The sequence below is a fragment of the Ceratotherium simum genome, chromosome 8 (genome assembly GCF_057802395.1).
Source record: "Ceratotherium simum simum isolate JZ-2026a chromosome 8, ASM5780239v1, whole genome shotgun sequence".
Lineage (NCBI taxonomy): Eukaryota > Metazoa > Chordata > Mammalia > Perissodactyla > Rhinocerotidae > Ceratotherium > Ceratotherium simum.
The window spans coordinates 14,255,046-14,273,999 of record NC_141907.1 but is presented as its reverse complement, the minus strand read 5'-3'; the positions used below and the strand labels follow the sequence as shown (position 1 = coordinate 14,273,999).

The following is an 18,954-nucleotide window of genomic DNA, read 5'->3' as shown; positions in this document are numbered from 1 at the left end:
ATTATGATATATCCATAGAGTAGAATTCTATGTAGCTGGTAAGAATCAAGTATTCATTATACAGATATGAAACAATCTCCAAAATATACATATTTTTAAAAGCAAGATACAGACCAGTATACAGAATTGTGTAGGGGGAAAGGAGACTGTTGAAAACAAATATGTGTGTATGTCAATGTGAAGAGACTATCTGGAAGAATACACAAGAAATTGGTAACAGCAGTTGCTCCTAGAAGAGGGACAAGCACCAGTGAGAGAAGCTTCATTGTATAACATTCTGTAGTGATTGATTTTTTTAATTTTGCAAACACATTATGTATTTTTAAAAATTACAAAAGAAGAAAACCCTGTTTAAAAAGTCCATCAAGAAAAGTTGAGGAACACTTATTAATCTTTCACTTGGTACAAATGTGTATGATTATACCACAAATTCCTGACATTAAACCTAACTAGTTTTGTCAAAACTTTAATTTCCAAATATAGAGGAATATTTGTTAGAAATTCCTCTAGATTGCAAATTCTTTGAAAGCATGGACTATTATGTCTTCCTTATCTTTGTATCCCAAAAGTGCTTTCTAGTGGGTACTCAATAAATGTTAAATAATTTGACTGGTATAGAAAATGGAATTGAGAAGTGCTCTGGAAAGTACTAGATTAACTAGAGATCCAGGTTCTTATATTAGTCCACATACATCTGGTTAGGACACTCTGAAAAAGAGCAGTTTATTTTTCTATTTTCCTACACCTAAGTTTCCCTAAGGGGTGGGGAGGCGGGGAGCTGTCTAGAAAGGTCCCTTCTAGCTCTGTTGTTCTAAGAGCTCTGGCTCTAGCACTTCATAAGATAGCTATATTCTTCTATTCTTAGTATTCTGTAGATCAGTACTGCCTAAACTTTGGTTGCACACCAACTAGTTAAGTGTATATTTATGAATTAAACATGTCAATCTGTATATTAGTACTAACATTTAAACTGATTGATATTTTCTTCCCAAGCATGTGTACAGTTTTGTGCACCCCTGGAGTTTGTATACCCAAATTTGGAATACCCCCTAGAAAAGTAACTTAAAAAAATAGTCTTTAGGGCCGGCCCCGTGGCTTAGCAGTTAAGTGCACGCGCTCCGCTACTGGTGGCCCGGGTTCAGATCCCGGGCGCGCACCGACACACCACTTCTCCAGCCACGCTGAGGCCGTGTCCCACATACAACAACTAGAAGGATGTGCAACTATGACATACAGCTATCTACTGGGGCTTTGGGGGAAAAAAAGGAGGAGGATTGGCAATAGATGTTAGCTCAGAGCCAGTCTTCCTCAGTAAAAAGAGGTGGATTAGCATGGATGTTAGCTCAGGGCTGATCTTCCTCACAAAAAAAAAAAAAAGTCTTTAATGAAAAGAACTATACTCTAGTTATTAAAGTATTATTCTCTGATGAACACACCTTTATTGATCAAATAGCAAACAGAAAACAGACAAAATTATCTTTATGACATGATTTGTTGCTCCCTGCTGTCATTTTGTTTTTTTGGAGTTTGATATTTGATATACTTATCTCCCAAGCTATCTTGATTAATATAATTGTATTCTTATAGCTTGCCTTAGAGTTTCTCAGAGGTGTACATCAAACTTTCTTTTGCAAATACAAATAATAAAAATATGAAGACTAGCAGTCCTTGGAGGAAGGAAAAACATTACTGCTTTATCTGAGCTTTGCTGACTTGAAAAACAAAAAAACTTGAGGGCCGTGAGGCCATCAGTCTAATAATAGTAACCAATGTGAATATCTTCAAAAATCAGTTAAGATTTCTGATATGAGAATACTGTATTTTGGATCTCTTTAATTTGTCACATATCGGGCCATGATTTACTTTAAATATATTCCTATTAATCACATCTCTAGGTTTTGGCTTTTTTTAAAGTGATTTACTATTTTTGATGAGTACTGTTTTCAGCTACCTTGTAGTCTGTCATTTTGTTTCATTTCTATTTATAAAAGTTGAAACCATGTCATTCAATGGAACTGGGACTGTTTGCCTGGAGAGCTCAGTGAGAACATGATTGCTGCAAAATATGGTATAACAACAGGTTAAATCTCTCTGGCTTATTGAATGGCAAATGAGGTTGGTTGAAGTTGCAAGGAGGGATCAGGAAAATGCTACTGAAGTCTGGATGCTGCTGCCATTTACCAGCTCTTAACAAGTCACTTAAATATTACACAGCTCAGTTTCCTCTTTACTCATGGGAAGAATAATAGACCTGTGGTTGGAGAAAGCTTAGGAATGATGTAGTCCAACCAAACTAATCAGTTGTCAAATGAGCTAATGTATAGCAAGCTACTAAATAGTTTATAAACAAGGATTCACATCTGAAGATGTGAACTATCATTAATATATTTAAGACTCAGATTACGTGTGCATTACATGTGGAGTGATTAGCTACTCGAGTTTCTGTGATTCTAAAGAAGATTCTCATCAGAGAGCTAGTAGACAAACAAGGGAACGAGCGAGGACCGTATAACCTCAGGCATATTTGTATTTAACGCTCTGTGACTCACTATCGTTTATTGTGAGGATAAGTATACCAGCCTTACTTGGTTGGTATGAAATTTAAATGAGATGATGCATGTGATTGTGCCTAGAACATGGTAGGCATTCAACAAAGGTTAATTCCTTCTTGTCTCCAAGTGGCTCTGATCCTGGTAGGTTAACGGACAAGTAAAAAGTGTTGCATCCTGCCATGCTCAGTAGGTTAAATGTCCTTTCTGATGTGTACTGATGAAATCCATATAAGCAATGAAGGTTTTTGTCCAGTAGTGTCTGAGTGACCTCTCAAGTACCTGGCTTACACATGTATTAAGTAAGGAGGCAGGAGCTAAAAAAAAACAAGAAACTCTTGTGCTTTCAGGATAATAAATGCTCTGTCTACTCTCTGTAGAGGCCCAAACAATAAAACTACTGAATTTTCTTTTACAAGAGTGATAATTTCTTTGACATTAAAGTGAAACTAAAATGCTTTACACTTTTTTTTCCAGCATACTACAAATGAAAACTGATGAGAAACTGAATTTGTCTGATGGGAATACAGCAAGTTGCCCTTTGAGCCCTATTAAGATGTGCCTTAATCGTCCCATTGAGTGGAATCTGAATTTGACAGCAGCATCTCTAGCGAGCTGTACAGTTCATAACCAAAATCTCAAAAGTGAAGAGAACTAGAGTGTTCTTCTTGCACTGTCCTTATTTTGTACATTGGTATTCTTTCTGCTGAACAATAAGCATATATTAATTGATCTTGAAATATTTCTAGTCCTGTGATTTGTCTTTATATTAAATCATTAGCATTAATCATTTGGATTATATTCTTTGTATGTTTTTATGTTTTACACCGGACCATTGTGGAATTTTGCAGTACAAATGGATTTTGATGTTTCTCTTTTTAATGGTATTTTGTGAATTTCTTATGCCCTAAGTTTAGATACGTAATTGTCCCGTTTTATTTCTGTGCACAAAGTTTTAATATATAATGCATTATGTGATTTAGAAAGCTAGTATTGTAAAGATTTGTGATGATGACCTGACCCATGAACAGTTGTATAACAGGTGGATACCAACTACCTCGAAGCAAATTGGTAAAAGGCAAAGGTATCTTAGAAGTGTATCTCTTTCAGAGTTATATATGTATAGAAAAATTGATCATAGTTTATCAGCAAGTAGCATGTTTCCATTCATATGAGAATTTGAGCTGATCAGTTCTTTCTCTGTACTTTTAAACCTATAAAGTCTGTGGGCTGTAAGAGCAATGGCACAACTGCATGTTTACTCTTCAGCAAATCTGTGCCTCTTGCAGACAATAATTTGGTTTCTGTAAGTTACCAGTTTTGAATGAAAAATGGTAAATGGATTTACATCTATTGATTTTATTGTATTTTAGCCATTTATTTTAAAGTGTAAAGGGATGTCTTTTAAAATGAGGATAACAATCCTTACCTTTAACTCTAATAGTGCAAAAGCATAGTTTCAGCAATGGCTTATGTGATTGTGTCTACACCTTGAATAGTAAGAATACTAAAGGTTTGGTGCTTAAATTTATTTTTCCCATGCCAGAAAAGAAAGCTTTGGTATGGTGGTCCATAGAAGTATATAAGAACATAGCTCCTTCCCTTTGGATAGCCTGGCTAAGGGGTAAATAGGATTTAGTTTATTGTGTTTCTGAAGACTTTTCCTTACAGCACATTTTGTGTACCTTTTAAGTCCTTATTTCTCTTTACCACTGCAGCCCCCAAAATTATTTTTAAAACAGGGATTTAACAGAAGATTTACATAAGGAATCTGAAGCACAGTAAAAGACACAGAGCCAACAGAATGAAAAATAATCATCTGTTTTTCATTGCTTTATATCACCACCATATCTGCCTTTTCTTTTTGCTTAATAAGCATTCTTACTTTGTAACTTTCAGACTCCTTTTATATTTCTGAGTTTTATAAAGCACATATATGTATGTAAAAAGCAATTTGGTTCTAAAAAGCACAACAATCTTACTTTAGCTCCATCTTAGAACATCACTTCAAATAAATGGTCTCTAGTAAATAAGTAAAAAAGCACAATTATTATTAAAATAGATCCAATGTTAGGACACTTCTATTCTGAACAATAAAGAGAAAAGGTAAGGTAATTATCAGAAGGATAAGAAAAGGTATGCAGAAAGAAAGAGGACCGATTTCATACAGTATAAATTTCCTAAGTCAGGGAAGTGCCAATTTCAGAAGATAAATGAAACTGACAGTGAATAGTGCTCACAAATTTATAGAGGACTTCCTGTCACATTCTTTTCCCACTAGTATTTTATTTATTATCCATAGTATCATGTTATGCCAAAAACACAGAAAACTCCATGATTAATATGTATATGTGAACATCTCCCTAACCCAGGAAATACCATCCCAAACAAACTAGGCCTCTCATATGCAAATATTTTAGGAAGAGAAATTACCTACGCAGGTATCATTATCAAAAATGTTTTTAGTGTAAGGATCACAAAACAAAATTATCAAAATAAGAGCTGAACTTGGATACTAGGTACTTTGGTTCATTATACTAGTCCTCCTCCCTAGAAGTAAGCTCCTTTCTAGCCAGTTTGTGGTACTTCATTTGCAATTGAGATGTCACTTTTTAAATGTGCCCTGAGGTGTTTTCATCTATGTTGGATCTGCCCCATCTAGGTCATAAGCTTCTCAAATGCAAGCTACTAGCTAGTTACACTTAAAAGGTGTCCATAATGTCATGATTTTAAATATGAGAGTTCACAAGCATCACCCTTGGAAGCCTCTTTAAAAAAGCAAGTTCCTGGGCCGGCCCCGTGGCTTAGCGGTTGGGTGCGCGCGCTCCTCTGCTGGCGGCCCGGGGTTCGGATCCCTGGCGCGCACCGACGCACCGCTTCTCCGGCCATGCTGGGGCCGCATCCCACATGCAGCGGCTAGAAGGATGTGCAGCTATGACATGCAGCTATCTACTGGGGCTTTGGGAGAAAAAAATAAATAAAATTAAAAAAAAAAAAAAAAGTTCCTAAGCCCTCCTTAGATTCTGATTAAACCCATGTGACTGACGCAGATGGTCTGTGGGGCACATTGACAGATGCCATCCTAATGCTTCAACAGGACAAAGTCATGTGGAATTGCACAGCAGGAAGTCCTATAAGAAATCAGGCTATTTCTCATTTTGACACAAGGGTAACTTTATTAAAGCAAGGACTGAACATAATTTTACAGGACTTTTTTAAAAAGACTCCACCTCCATCATCTCTTCTAACTCACATCTTCATTGAGAAATTGTAAGGTTAAGCTGACTTTTTTCTAGTGCTGCTGTTTTGGTTCGTCTTGGTAATCGCATCTTCATTTCTGATTCTGGCTCTGGAACTTCATGATCACTAAACAGATGTTGAAAATACACCAATTTAAATACAAGCTTTAAAACCACAGTTTATTTATAAATAAAACTTTTTTTGTCTCTGAAAACATTCTATCAGTGTGTAATTGGTATCGTGATTCCACTAACTAAGCTTAAAACTAAACTCTCATACAAAACCAAAAAACAGACTGGCTATGCAGCAAAGTGAATCATGAAAAATCTAGCTAATTTCTTTTTCTATCTATATGGAACCTGGTGTTATACAGAAAAAGAAAAAAAAAAACCCAAACTTTTGTAATGAAGCATGGACAGGGACCATAGCAAGTGCCCAAAAGAGATTCTGGGGGAATTCAGGAAGCAAAAAAACAATTAAGTTCTCTTGATTTAGGCAATAAATTCCTAAAACATTGTAAACAGCAAATTTCCCCCAAAAGATATTTTAAATTGAGTCAAAACAATCTAAAGTTATGTACTGAAAATATATCCATTAGTTTTACCAGTGAATAGATAAATGCAAGACAGCTACAGACTTTCAGCTTCCAACAGTGGCTTAATTGGCAGAAACCAAAAATAAACACTATAGCACTAATAAATCCAAATTATAGGCAGAATTATTTTATGATTATAAATGTGGACAATTCAAATCTACAACTCAAGACTCTGCTAATTCACGATCAGAGGAGTCATACATACATGATCATGTAATTAGAAGAACACACGGAAATATAAAATGAAAGAATATATTAAATATGACTACGTAGTACTAAACCCCACACCAATTAATAGGAAAATCACACAAGCCATAGGAAGTTAAATGCTCTTGATAATGGAATTTTAGTCTATATATCCAAGACATAGCTATTTATAGTTTTCACTAATTATCCTGTTATATATTGAAGTTTCTCTTTCACAGAAGCAACCTACAAATTTTTTTCTACATCTAGACCAAAAAAAAGTGAAAACAGACCTCTTTACATATCCTAGACGTGCATAGCATACCTTTCAGAGTCAGCCCCAGCCTCAGCAATCTGACATCTCCTGCTCCTCCTAGCTGAAGCTGTCACTTTTCTCCGTCCTTAAAAATAGTATAATTCATTATCAAAATTTATTATCAATTGCTTATTGTTTCTAATCTATTTTCTGGGCTACCCATATCCTTTATTTTCCCTCTTCAACACATTTCCTCCTAGTTCCCAGCCACTTTGATACCAATTATCAACACCACAGAGAAAAAGAACCTGAGCAAGATTAAAATTTTATTAATTTTTTTGTAAGCTCTGATAATAGACAAGGGAATATATGAAAATTAAGTTTTTATGAGGAAGCAAATTTTAGATAAATGTAGCTGGGGGAAAGAAGCATGTGAAAAACATACAGAGAAAGTACCACTATTAGGGCTATCGCACAAGGTGTATGGAGAAACTAATGAAAATTAAGGTTAGAAAGGTATGTTAAGCCCATAAACAGGTCCTAAAAAAATAGAACTCTAATCAGTAGAGTAATGGTTTCTTATAAAATATTCAAACATACATGGCCAATTCAAGTATGTATTCTAAAACATTTCAGTATAAAAACTAGAACCTTTATATGCTGGGGGTTGCAAAAATTCTACTTGCTAGAAATTTAGAAGGTTAAAAAGTAAGACAAAGTTTGGCCTGTGATGCTCCTCAGTTATAAGAAATAAAATAGCATATATAAATGAAGTTTGAGCTATTAAAAAAAAAAGAGGTGGCATTCTCATGGTATGTTACCTGACTAAAAGCAATTTGATCAAAACCATATCATACACTTATTCATGTGAAACTTTTTTTTTTTTGGACCTTATGTATTTGCTTTTAAACTTCTAATGTAGTTATCCTCAAGAAAACATCCAACAATATGGGACTAATTTGCAACAATATCCAACAATTAGCATTTACATAATTGGCTACCAAACGATATTATAGCCAGATTCCCTTTATAAAAAAATAAATCTGCATAGAAAAGGGCCTCAAGAAATGTTTTTCAAGGATTAAAATAACGGTTGGCTCATGGGTGGGATTATTAGCATTCTCTACATTAGTTTGCTTGAATGTGTTTTCTGATTCTTCTGTAATAAGCATGCATTGCTTTTGTAATAAGAAAATAATAAAACAATAAAATGATCTTGAATTTCAGACTTTTTTCCAAGTGATCCCCTAATAGTCAACATTTACTTTATTCCAACAAATCCCCTATTGTTGGATATCCTTCAGGAAATAAATTATGGTGGGAAAATATGAAACAAAATGGGAAAAAGGAAAACAGAAGCTCAGAAAAATATTAGAAGGCTAAAAGGCACAAAAATGCTTAATCATATAAAGGATAGAACAAAAACAACTGATAATATAAAATCATCATTGATCATTTGACAATAAAAATATTAATTTAACCCAAATAGTCCTTTGCAAATGATCTTTTGCATCACATTTCTTTCAATCAAAAGCACTTGCAGCAACACTGATATCATAATCTTTCAGACACAAAGCAAAACCTAATATCAACTGAAAGAATTAAAAAGAAAGTTAAGGATACCTAAGACATTTAAAAATTTTTATCCCTAAGGAAACAAAGATAAGGAAACTTGCAAAGTATTTCATTGGAAAACAAAATCAAAGAGATTTTTATAAAGCTAGTCAATTGATACACTACCTCTGACAGTCTTTTGCTGTGTGGATTTTGATGCTTGAGTTGCTTTTACATCCCTGAGAGGAGTTAAATATACTTCATTCTTTTCTATTGAAGGAAATAATACAATAATATAAATAAAAAATGGCTGCATGAAATATTTTAAATGGTCTTTCCAAGCCAATTGTTCATAAAACAGAAATAACAACCAGTCCCATTAGCAGTTATTGAAAATTTATCATAAATTTGTATTCCAAAAACTGAACACTGGGAAGTAAGCAAAACTCCTAAGAATGTATGCATGGTCATATGATGAGAAATGACAGTCATGCACCATATAACAATGTTTCGGTCAACAACGGACCCTATATATGATGGTGGTCCCATAAGATTATATAACAGAGCTGAAAAATTCCTATCATCTAGTGATGTCATGGCACAATGCGTTACTCACGTTTGTGATGATGCTGACGTAAACAAACAAGAGAAAAGGAAACTGCAGGAGAAGAAAAAGAAGAACCCCCCAAGAAAATTCACAGTAAAGGGCTTAGCAGAAGCTAAACAAGCTCCTTAAAAAGTTTGAAAACACGGACCCCAAATATCAAAAGGTTTTCATTAACAGAGAGGAATGTTCATGGTGCATTATCTGCTGACAAGCAAATCTATAATGAAAGAAAGAAACAAACAAAGCAAACCACCATGGACATATTTCTGGAAAGAGTGACACCTCCTCATGAAGAGCCTCAGGCAGGTCCTTCAGGAGATATTCCAGAAGGCACTGTTATCACAGGAGATGACAGCTCCATGTGTGTTATTGCCCCTGCAGACCTTCCAGTGGGACAGATGTGGAGGTGGAAGACAGTAATAATGATAATCCCAACACTGTGTAGGCCTACACTAATGTGTGGTGTTTCTTAGTTTTTAATAAAAAAATTCTAAAAAGTAAAAAAAAAAAAAAAAAAAAAAAGAAAAGTTTAAATAGAAGAAAGCTTATAGAATTCAGATAGAAAATATTTTTGTACAGCTGTACAATGTGTTGTGTTTTAAGCTAAGTGTTATTACAAGAGTCAAAAAGTTAAAAAAAAATTAGTTTATAAAGCAAAAGTTACAGTAACAGGTTAATTTATAATTGAGAAAAATATTTTTTTATAAATTTAGTGTAGCCTAAGTGTACAGTGTTTGTCAAGTCTACAGTAGTGTCACGTAACGTCCTAGGCCTTCACATTCACTCACCATTCACTGACTCACCCAGAGCAACTTCCTGTCCTACAGGCTCCATTCATGTTAAGTGCCCTATACAGGTGTGCCATTTTTTATCTTTTGTACGGTATTTTTACTGTAGCTTTTCTATGTTTAGATGCTTAGATACACAGATACGATTGTGCTACAACTGCCTACAGAATTCAGTATAGTAACATGCTCTACAGGTGTATAGCCTAGGAGCAACAGGCTACACCATATAGCCTAGGTGTGTAGTAGGCTATACCATCTAGGTTTGGGTAAGTACACTCTATTGATGTTCACACAAGAACAAAATCATCTAACGACACATTTCTCAGAACAAATCCCTGTTGCTAAGCAGCGCATAACTGTACACAAAAAAACCTATAAAAGTAGAATAAACACTTATCAGTAATACACTTTCCCAAGGGGATTAATTAGAAAAATTTTTTGATTCATTTCTGAAACCCAACTGCATGTTAGAGGAGAAAAAAAATGTGTCTCAGTAAAGATGAAAAGGACAGAATCTTATAAATATTCAGGTTAGTATGCTGTTACCATCTTCATTTTGAAAAACAGTCATAGTCGTGCTGGCATCCTGTGCTGCTTCATCTTGGTCACCATCTTTATTTCCTTCTAACTGAGTCTTGATTTTCTCCAAAGCTCTCAGACATGTTCTATCTTTTACTTGCTATAATAGAAAACATTATTAACATTTTTTTAAAATGCAGCATTTTCTAATCTTCTTTCAAAAAAGCCATATACTGATACCACGTTGTTTAAAAACATTCTAAAAATTCTATTAATTTATAAAGGAAATACTTCAAATGAGCAAAGTCACAATATGCTAACACATGTATAATTTAATACAACACTTAAATTCTACTTTGATAAAAATATATACACATTAAGAGTAATTAGAAACTACTTTACCTCCAGAACCTCATTCAACAGAACCAGAAGATCTTTAGCAAGATTGTTACTGAGTTCTAAAGAACTCAAGGCCTTCGTATAGACCCGAATTTCTGGTGAAGATGGACATGTTAAGATCTCATTGCAAATTTTTATAGCCAAATTGTCATGAACTGTTAAGGCCTAGAAAATCAAGAGAAAAATCTTTGTAAATTGAAAATGGTATGATTACAATCCAGTCCTACAAACCTAACAAACATTTCCAAGTAAGTATCTTGCCATAATCTCAAATGCAAAATCTAACACCAAATTTAACATATGCCTCCCAAAATGAGCTCCACTTCTTATAGTGGGTGCTGTGGTACAGGGCCCAGATCCAAACCCTTTATTACTGAAGCATTCATCCTTCAGCTACTACAAGTTTTGGAGGCTATAAGTTCCTGGGCACAGAACTGATCCAGGCTGAAGACAGTGGACCCTGCCCAAGCTCACACTCCCTCCCCAAGGGTTAGTCCACCTTCAATGACTAGTGGATGTACAGAAACCATGGCCCAGCCTTGTCTCAATTCTGGACATCTCAAAGGACTATCTCAGTTCTGGAATTCCTATGGATCAGCCAGGACCTTAAGACTGCATGACAGGTCAACTTCTTCCTCTGCCCCAACCTATTTTCCTCACTCTCCAAGATGTTGATCATGAGAATAGTCCCCAATTAAATGATGTCAACAGCTTCTTTGAAGTCTTAGGACCTTACAGTTATCTTGGACTCCTCCATCTCCTTTGCCTTTCAAAGGTCTTTCATACCCATAATTATTTGCTTTTGTACCCATATTTTTTTTTCTCTGTCAATTTCTACTATTCTATTCTTTCTACTTTCTATTATTTTTTCTACACGTTTTTATCTCTTAATTATACAGATTTTTAACTGCTCTCTTTATTAAATTCTCTATTCCTCTCACCAATTCACCTCATGTAATGATATTGACCACCAATTTAATCTTTGTAGTAAGTAACTTTCATCCCATTAACCCTTTTATTATACATCCTGCATAGTTACTGCAAATAACGCCAACTCCAAATTCCCTACCCTAATGTTCTGCCCAAACAGGCCCATTGAAGATCCTTAGCCATAATGATTTTTCCCCATAATTCCCCAACATGACTTGTACAACCAGCTACATTTAATCACCTTTACTAAAAGTCTTTTTCTCTCTATCCAAACCACTCCCCAATCCCTAACTGAATTTTACTCAATGAGTTTTAAAACTAGCAATGCTGTACTCATCACCCCTACCACATAAATCATGCCCTTTTCTAAAGCACTTATATCACTGACCCTTACTATATTTTTCCCTTAATATCTTTTGTAATGTTCTTTCCAGTAACATGTTAATATAGTGACTTGAATGGAGTATGCAGTCACTAAATATCAATTAAAATAGAAAAGCAATACTTTCAACTTAATCAGCTGGCATCTGAAATCATTAATACCACTTAATTTTCAATGTGTTGACAAGTATTATCAAATGATATTAAAGGATTAAAAACCCAGCTTACGTTTAATTTGTGGGAAAGTTTGCAGTTAACTTATCTTCTTTGAATTAAAAACAAAAATAAGCTTGAGGCGAGTTTAATTCTTTCAATTCTCCTTCCTTGTATCAGAAATATCACAGGTAAGCCAACATTTGAAGACTCAATGAGTCCTAGATAACATTGGTCACTATTCAGAATGAGTAACAGCAAGCACTAAGTGGGGAGCGGGTAGCGAGGGTGATGAATTTTGGGTAACTTCTTTTCACTAGCAAAACTGTTAACATTGAATACTTTCATTTTTATATGATTATCTCCACACTTCCCAAAAGATCTTTTTCTTACTCTGTGTTATACACCACCACATAGTCCAGAAATCTCAAGATAGTCCAGAAATCTCAAGATCAAAATGTAGCTTCTCTTTCAAAGAATCTATGAGAGGAATTATTTTACCAAAACAGTAGTGACCTGCATGCTAGTCATTATCCTTAGGCTAACATACTCACTCACCTGATAATCTTGGGAATTCTTGGCCTGAGGATTCAATCCACTTGGTCTGGTCAAATCTACAAGTAACTCAGCAACATTAGTGATATCTATTTCGGCCAAAGGAGAAGATGCAGGGGCACTAGCTAGTGTTTGCAGAGTTGGAAGAAAGGCTTCTTCAAAACATTCCTGATTAGTCCTATTCAAAAACATTTGAAAATATGTTAGCAAAGAAAAAGCATATGATTCTTAAAAAATATATTATGTAGGGGCTGGCCCTATGGCATAGCGGTTAAGTCTGGCATGCTCTGCTTCAGCAGCCCGGGTTTGCAGGTTCGGATCCCAGGAATGGACCTAACACCACTCGTCCGTGGCCATGCTGTGGCAGCGACCCACACAAAATAGAAGAAGACTGGCACAGATGTTAGCTCAGGGCTAATCTTCCTCAAGCAAAAAAACAGGAAGATTAGCAATAGATGTTAGCTCAGAGCAAATCTTCCTCACCAAAAAACAACAACAACAACAAAAAAACCCCCACAAGATATATATATATCTATTATGTATAAAATTTACCCCATCAAGATACAGCATGTTTTCATCTAGGAAAGAGACAATTCAGGTAGATATAATCTAGGTAAGTTCTTCTCATTTCAATCATTTACCACTGAAGAAAAAGGAATATCAACAACAAAGTGATATTATAGATATGACTCATGGGGAGCCTGAATTTAACTTCAAGTCAGATTTTGATTTACTGATATCACTAAATACCTGCTTGCATAGGCAAACATGGGGAAGAACACGCCTAGGCAATGTCGAAGTCGAACATCCTCTTCAGTCACAGGACTGTACCATAGCAAGATAAGACGAGAGAGAATCCTGCTGCTGACCAAAAGCCCAGAGAACATCAGCTTGGCTAGTCCTTCTGCAGCTCCTGTCCTGAGTTCAGATACCTAATAAAAATGACTTTCATTAAAAGAAATTTTTTGTTTGTATTTCCTTTTTAAGCCTTACAACATAGCCTGTCCTACAATATTTTTATATGAACTATACAAAAATCACTCATGTTATTATGAATTGGTTAAAGGCACATACAAAGATTTTGTTTCCTCCTTTTAGGTTAAGGCTATACAACAAATTATTAGTGTAGCTATGAAAACTTCAATTCCCTTAAAACTCTTTAGAAGAATCAAAAGGCCTTTCAAATGTTGTGAAACCAAAAATTAAAACAGTATCTATTAAATGCTTATCATGGTGCTAAGATATAGAAAACCCTCAGTAACAGTCCCTGCCATCAGAGGAAGGTGTCTATAAATGAAAACTCCAGAGGTGAGAGTGGCAGTGTATCTGAATAATGAGTAAAATGTGAACAGAAGAAAAAGGCATTCCTAGAAAGAGTAAGCAAAGAAACCTAGAGAAGAAAACAGAAAAGAAGATATAGCGGATGAGGCCAGCCTGGTGGCACAGCAGTTAAGTTTATGCGCTCCGCTTCGGTGGCCCAGGGTTCACAGGTTTGGATCCTGGGTGCAGACCTATGCACCACTCATCAAGCCATGCTGACACGGCGTCCCACACAGAGCAACTAGAAGGACGTACAACAATGACAAACAACTATCCACTAGGGCTTTGGGGAGAAAAAAGGAGGAAGATTCACAACAGATATTAGCTTGGGGCCAATCCTCCTCAAAAAAAAGAATCCCCCTTCTTTGGAGAAAAAAAGATATTGTGGTATTCAAATGGAGGTACGGGTATAAAAGAGTGGTAGTTAAAAATACTGGTTAATGATACTGAATTAAATTCAAGCCTCTGACACTTCCTAGCTGCATGATCCTGTGTATGTTGCTTCTTTGTGCCTCGCTTTTTTCATATATAGAAAGGTGATAATAAAAGTACTTAACACAAAAGACAGTTACAAGGATAAAGAAATAACACATGTAAAGCTCTTGCAAGTGCTATCCACACAGTAAATCCTCCACAAATGTGAGAGATTATTTATTATTATTGATGGAAAGTAAGTTTACTCAGTGATCAGATTATAAAGACTTTGAAAATTAGGTAAAGAAATTCAACCTTAGTGAGGCAGGATATGGAGTCACTGAAGGTTTTGAAAGGGTGGGGAAACAAGATTTAATGAGATTTCAGGAAAATTATCTTGACGGGTTATAATCTAGGAATGAAAGACAAGTCTAAATTAAGGAGAAAGAAGTGAAGAGTGGAATAAGTAAATATAAGAACTACTTCAAAATTTTTTTCAATACTCAAAAATAAGAAAGATATAGGGGTCGATAAGATTAAGTGCTAGGGCTTGGTATGTTTTCCACATACTGACTCATTTAGGGCTCACAACCACCATGAGGGCAGAGACTGTTCCACTCAGGACTGTAGTCTCAAGAGCATATAGTGACTGGCATATAATTAGCCCTCAAATATTTGCTGACTGAATTAAAGAACCATTCCACTGAATGGGCATAATTATCCCCATTTTACAGACAAGAAAACAGAGCAGAGACAGTAAATACCTTATTGAAGATTCACACGGATGCAACCAGAACACAAGTCTACAGGTCTATAACTCCAAAGGCCTCCCACCCTTTAAAAATTTCGAACTATGACATACTTTCCTGCTAACAATAGTAATCCATCCAAAGACCAATGGCGGGGATTTGAATTGGGACAGGACCACAAGTCTTTAAAGCATGTAAAAGACTGTTACTTATGGCCCAGAGGATAGTCAAGGAAGCCTAGATTTTTTAGTAGTGATGACAAATAAAGTCAAAGTCACAGAATCTAGTTTAGCCAGAAAGAGATTAATGTATTAAAAAAAACAAAACAAAATTCATTCACTTACTGTCAAACAATTTTCATATTCAATAGTTTTCCTACCTATGCAATGTCAGCAAGCCCACAGTACTGGACAATTCCCAAGAGGAAGTTAGTATATCAGTTGGCTAATAACTCAAAATTTAAAAAGCCAATCTCTGCCTTTTGATTGAAGAGCTTAATCCATTTACACTTAAAGAAACTGCGAATAAGGAAGGACTTATTTCTGCCATTTTGTAGTCAAAAACTGTTACAAGAGACAAAGGACATTAAATATTGATCTAAAAAAGATCAATTCATCAAAAAGATAATTATAAACATATACACAACAAACAAAAGAGCCCCAAAATATATGAACAAACATTGACAGAACTGCAGGGAGAAATAGACAGCTCTACAATAATTGAAGACTCCAATACTCCACTTTCTGTAGTAGATGGAACAACTAGACAGATCAATGAGGAAATAGAGGACTTGAACAACACTATAAACCAACTAGACCTACCAAACAGAGAGAATACACCACACAACAATAGCAGAATACACATTCTTCACAAGTGCACATGGAACATTCTCAAGGATAGACCCCATGTTAGGCCCAAAACAAATCTCAATAAATTTATAAAGCATGAAATCATACAAAGTATCTTCTCCAACCACAATGGACTAGACCTAGAGAGAAGTAACAGAAGAAAACTGTAAAATTCACAAATATGTGCAAATTAAACAACATACTCTTCCTATACACCAATGGGTCAAAGGAGAAAATAAAAGGGAAATCAGATAATACTTAGAGATGAATGAAAATGAAAACGCAACAAAACCTATGGCATGTAGCAAAAGCAGTGCTCAGAGGGAAATTTACAGCAGTAAATGCTTACGTTAAAAAAAAATCTCGGGCTGGCCGGTGGCATAGCAGTTAAGTTCGCATGTTCCGCTTTGGCGGACCAGGGTTCTCCACTTCGGATCTGGGGCGCAGACCTACTCACCGCTCATCACCATGCTGAGGTGGCATCCCACATAGAAGAGCTAGAAGGACTAACAACTAGGATATACAACTATGTACTGGGGCTTCGGGGAGAAAAAAGGAAAAAAAAAAGAGGAATATTGGCAATAGATGTTAGCTCAGGGCCAATCTTCCTCAAAAAACAAAAAATCTCAAATCAATAACCTAACTTTACACCTTCAGGAACTAAAAGAAGAAGAGCATAGTAAACCCAAAGAGGAAAGGAAGGAGAAAAAATAATAAATATTGGAGAAGAGGTAAACAAAATAGATAGAAAAATAATAGAGAAAAATCAATGAAACCAAAAGTTGGTTCTTTGAAAACATAAACACAATTGACAAACCACCAGCATCACTGACAAAGGAAAAAGAAGATGCAAATAACTAAAATTAGAAATGAAAGCGGGGACATTACAACTGACCTTACAGAAATTAAAAGGATTATAAGAGAATACTATGAACAACTGAACACAAACTAAATAACCTAGATGAAATGGACAATTTCCTAGAAACACACAAATTACCAAAACTGACTCAAGAAGAAATAGAAAATCTGAACAGACCTATAACAATAAACAGATTGAATAAGTCTATAGAAACCTCCCCCAAAAAAAAGCCCAAAACCAGATGTCTTCACTGGCAAATTCTACCAAAAATTTAAAAAAGAATTAACAACAATCTTTCTCAAAGTCTTCCAATAAACAGAAAAGGAGGAAATAATTCCTAACTCAGTTTATAAGGTCAATATTACAGTGATACCAAAGCCAGACAAAGACAATGCCAGAAAACTACAGACCAATTTCCCTTATGAATACAGATATAAAAATCTTCAACAAAATACTAGCAAACCAAATCCAAAAATACATTAAAAAGATTACACACCAATGGAGATTCCTCAAAGAATTAAAAAATAGAGATGCCCTATGATCCAGCTATCCCACTACTGGGAATCTATCCAACGAACCTGAAATCAACAATCCAAAGAGGCTTATGTACTCCTATGTTCATTGCAGCATTATTCACTACAGCCAAGAAGTGGAAGCAACCTAAGTGTTCCTCAACTGATGACTGGATCAAGAAGATATGGTATATATATACAATGGAATACTACTCAGCCATAAAAAAAGACAAAATCGTCCCATTTGCAAGAACATGGATGGGCCTGGAGGGTATTAGGTTAAGTGAAGTAAGCCAGAAAGAGAAAGACAAACACAGTATGATCTCACTCCTATGTGGAATATAAACCAACACATGGACAGAGAAAACTGTATTCTGGTTACTAGGGACAATGGGCATGGGGGGCGGGCACAAGGGGTGAGGGGAGACATATATATGGTGATGGACAAACAAAAATGTACAACCCAAAATTTCACAATGTTATAAACTATTAAAACATCAATAAAAAAAAATGAGAAAAAAAAAATTACACACCATAACCAAGTGGGATTTATCCCAAGAATGCAAGGGTGGTTAAACATAAGAAAATCAAGCAATGCAACGCACCACATCGATAAAACAAAGGAGAAAAACCCCATACGATCATCTCAGTTGATGTAGAAAAAGCATTTGACAAAATTAAACATGCTTTCATGATTTAAAAAAAACAAAGAATAGAAGGGAAATTCCTCAAAATGATAAAGACCATTTATGAGGAATCCACATTGCACTCAATGATTAAAGACTGAAAACTTTCCCCTTAAGATCAGAAACAAGACAAAAATGCCTGCTTTAACCATTGCTTTTCAACATTGTATTGGAAGTTCTAGCCAGAGCAATTACGCAAGAAAAAGAAATAAAAGACAAACAAACTGGAAAGAATGAGTTAAAACCATATCTTTTCACAGATGACATGATCCTAAATAGAGAAAACCCCAAAGAGTATACACATACACACAAAACTACAAGAGCTAATAAATGAATGCAGCAAAGCTGCAGGATACAAAATCAAATCAACATACAAAAAAAAAGTTGAGTTTCTATACAACATCAATGCACAATCCAAAAAGAAAATTAACAAAACAATTCCAATTAAGAAAACAATTCCACCCTGGCTCTGTTGTGCAATGCACAGCACACTGGACTTCTAATTCGAAGAAAACAATTCCATTTATAATAGTATACAAAATAAAATACATAAGAATAAATTTAACCAAGGAAGTAAAAGACTTGTACCTTGAAAACTAGAAAACATTTCTGAAAAAAATTAAAGACACTCTAAATAAATGGAAAGACAGCCAAGGACCTCAAAAGATTAAAAATAGAACTACCATGTGATCCAGCAATCCCACTTCATTATATATCCAAAAGAAATGAAAACAGGATCCTGAAGAGATATCTGCACTCTCATGTTCACTGGAGCATTATTTACAGTAGCCAAGATATGGAAATAACCTGTCAGTCGGTGAATGAATGGATAAAGAAGATGTGGGGTATATATA

At 35.2% G+C, this 18,954-nt stretch overlaps 2 protein-coding genes across 13 annotated transcripts in view; one reads left to right on the top strand and one right to left on the bottom strand.

The window, feature by feature from the left end:
• LCORL (ligand dependent nuclear receptor corepressor like) overlaps positions 1-6,008 on the top strand; it is a 158,698-nt gene extending 152,690 nt beyond the window's left edge. For 9 of the 12 annotated variants that reach the window (XR_015552874.1, XR_015552873.1, XR_015552872.1 and 6 more), the window contains one exon: positions 3,027-3,089. Coding sequence is in view for 3 of the 12 variants with exons in the window: in XM_087434135.1 (XP_087290261.1) it covers positions 3,027-3,207 (181 nt within the window). In the remaining 9 variants the exon portion in view is untranslated. Of the gene's footprint in view, positions 1-3,026 lie in introns of all 12 variants that reach the window. The other 3 variants (XM_087434135.1, XM_014788899.2, XM_087434132.1) reach the window with 2 other exon arrangements.
• NCAPG (non-SMC condensin I complex subunit G) overlaps positions 5,706-18,954 on the bottom strand; it is a 38,634-nt gene continuing 25,385 nt past the window's right edge. The window contains 8 exon segments of the mRNA XM_004432299.3: positions 5,706-5,821; positions 5,823-5,915; positions 6,896-6,971; positions 8,567-8,650; positions 10,322-10,454; positions 10,697-10,858; positions 12,716-12,890; positions 13,463-13,644. Coding sequence (XP_004432356.1) covers positions 5,794-5,821; positions 5,823-5,915; positions 6,896-6,971; positions 8,567-8,650; positions 10,322-10,454; positions 10,697-10,858; positions 12,716-12,890; positions 13,463-13,644 — 933 coding nt within the window. The 3' untranslated portion in view covers positions 5,706-5,793.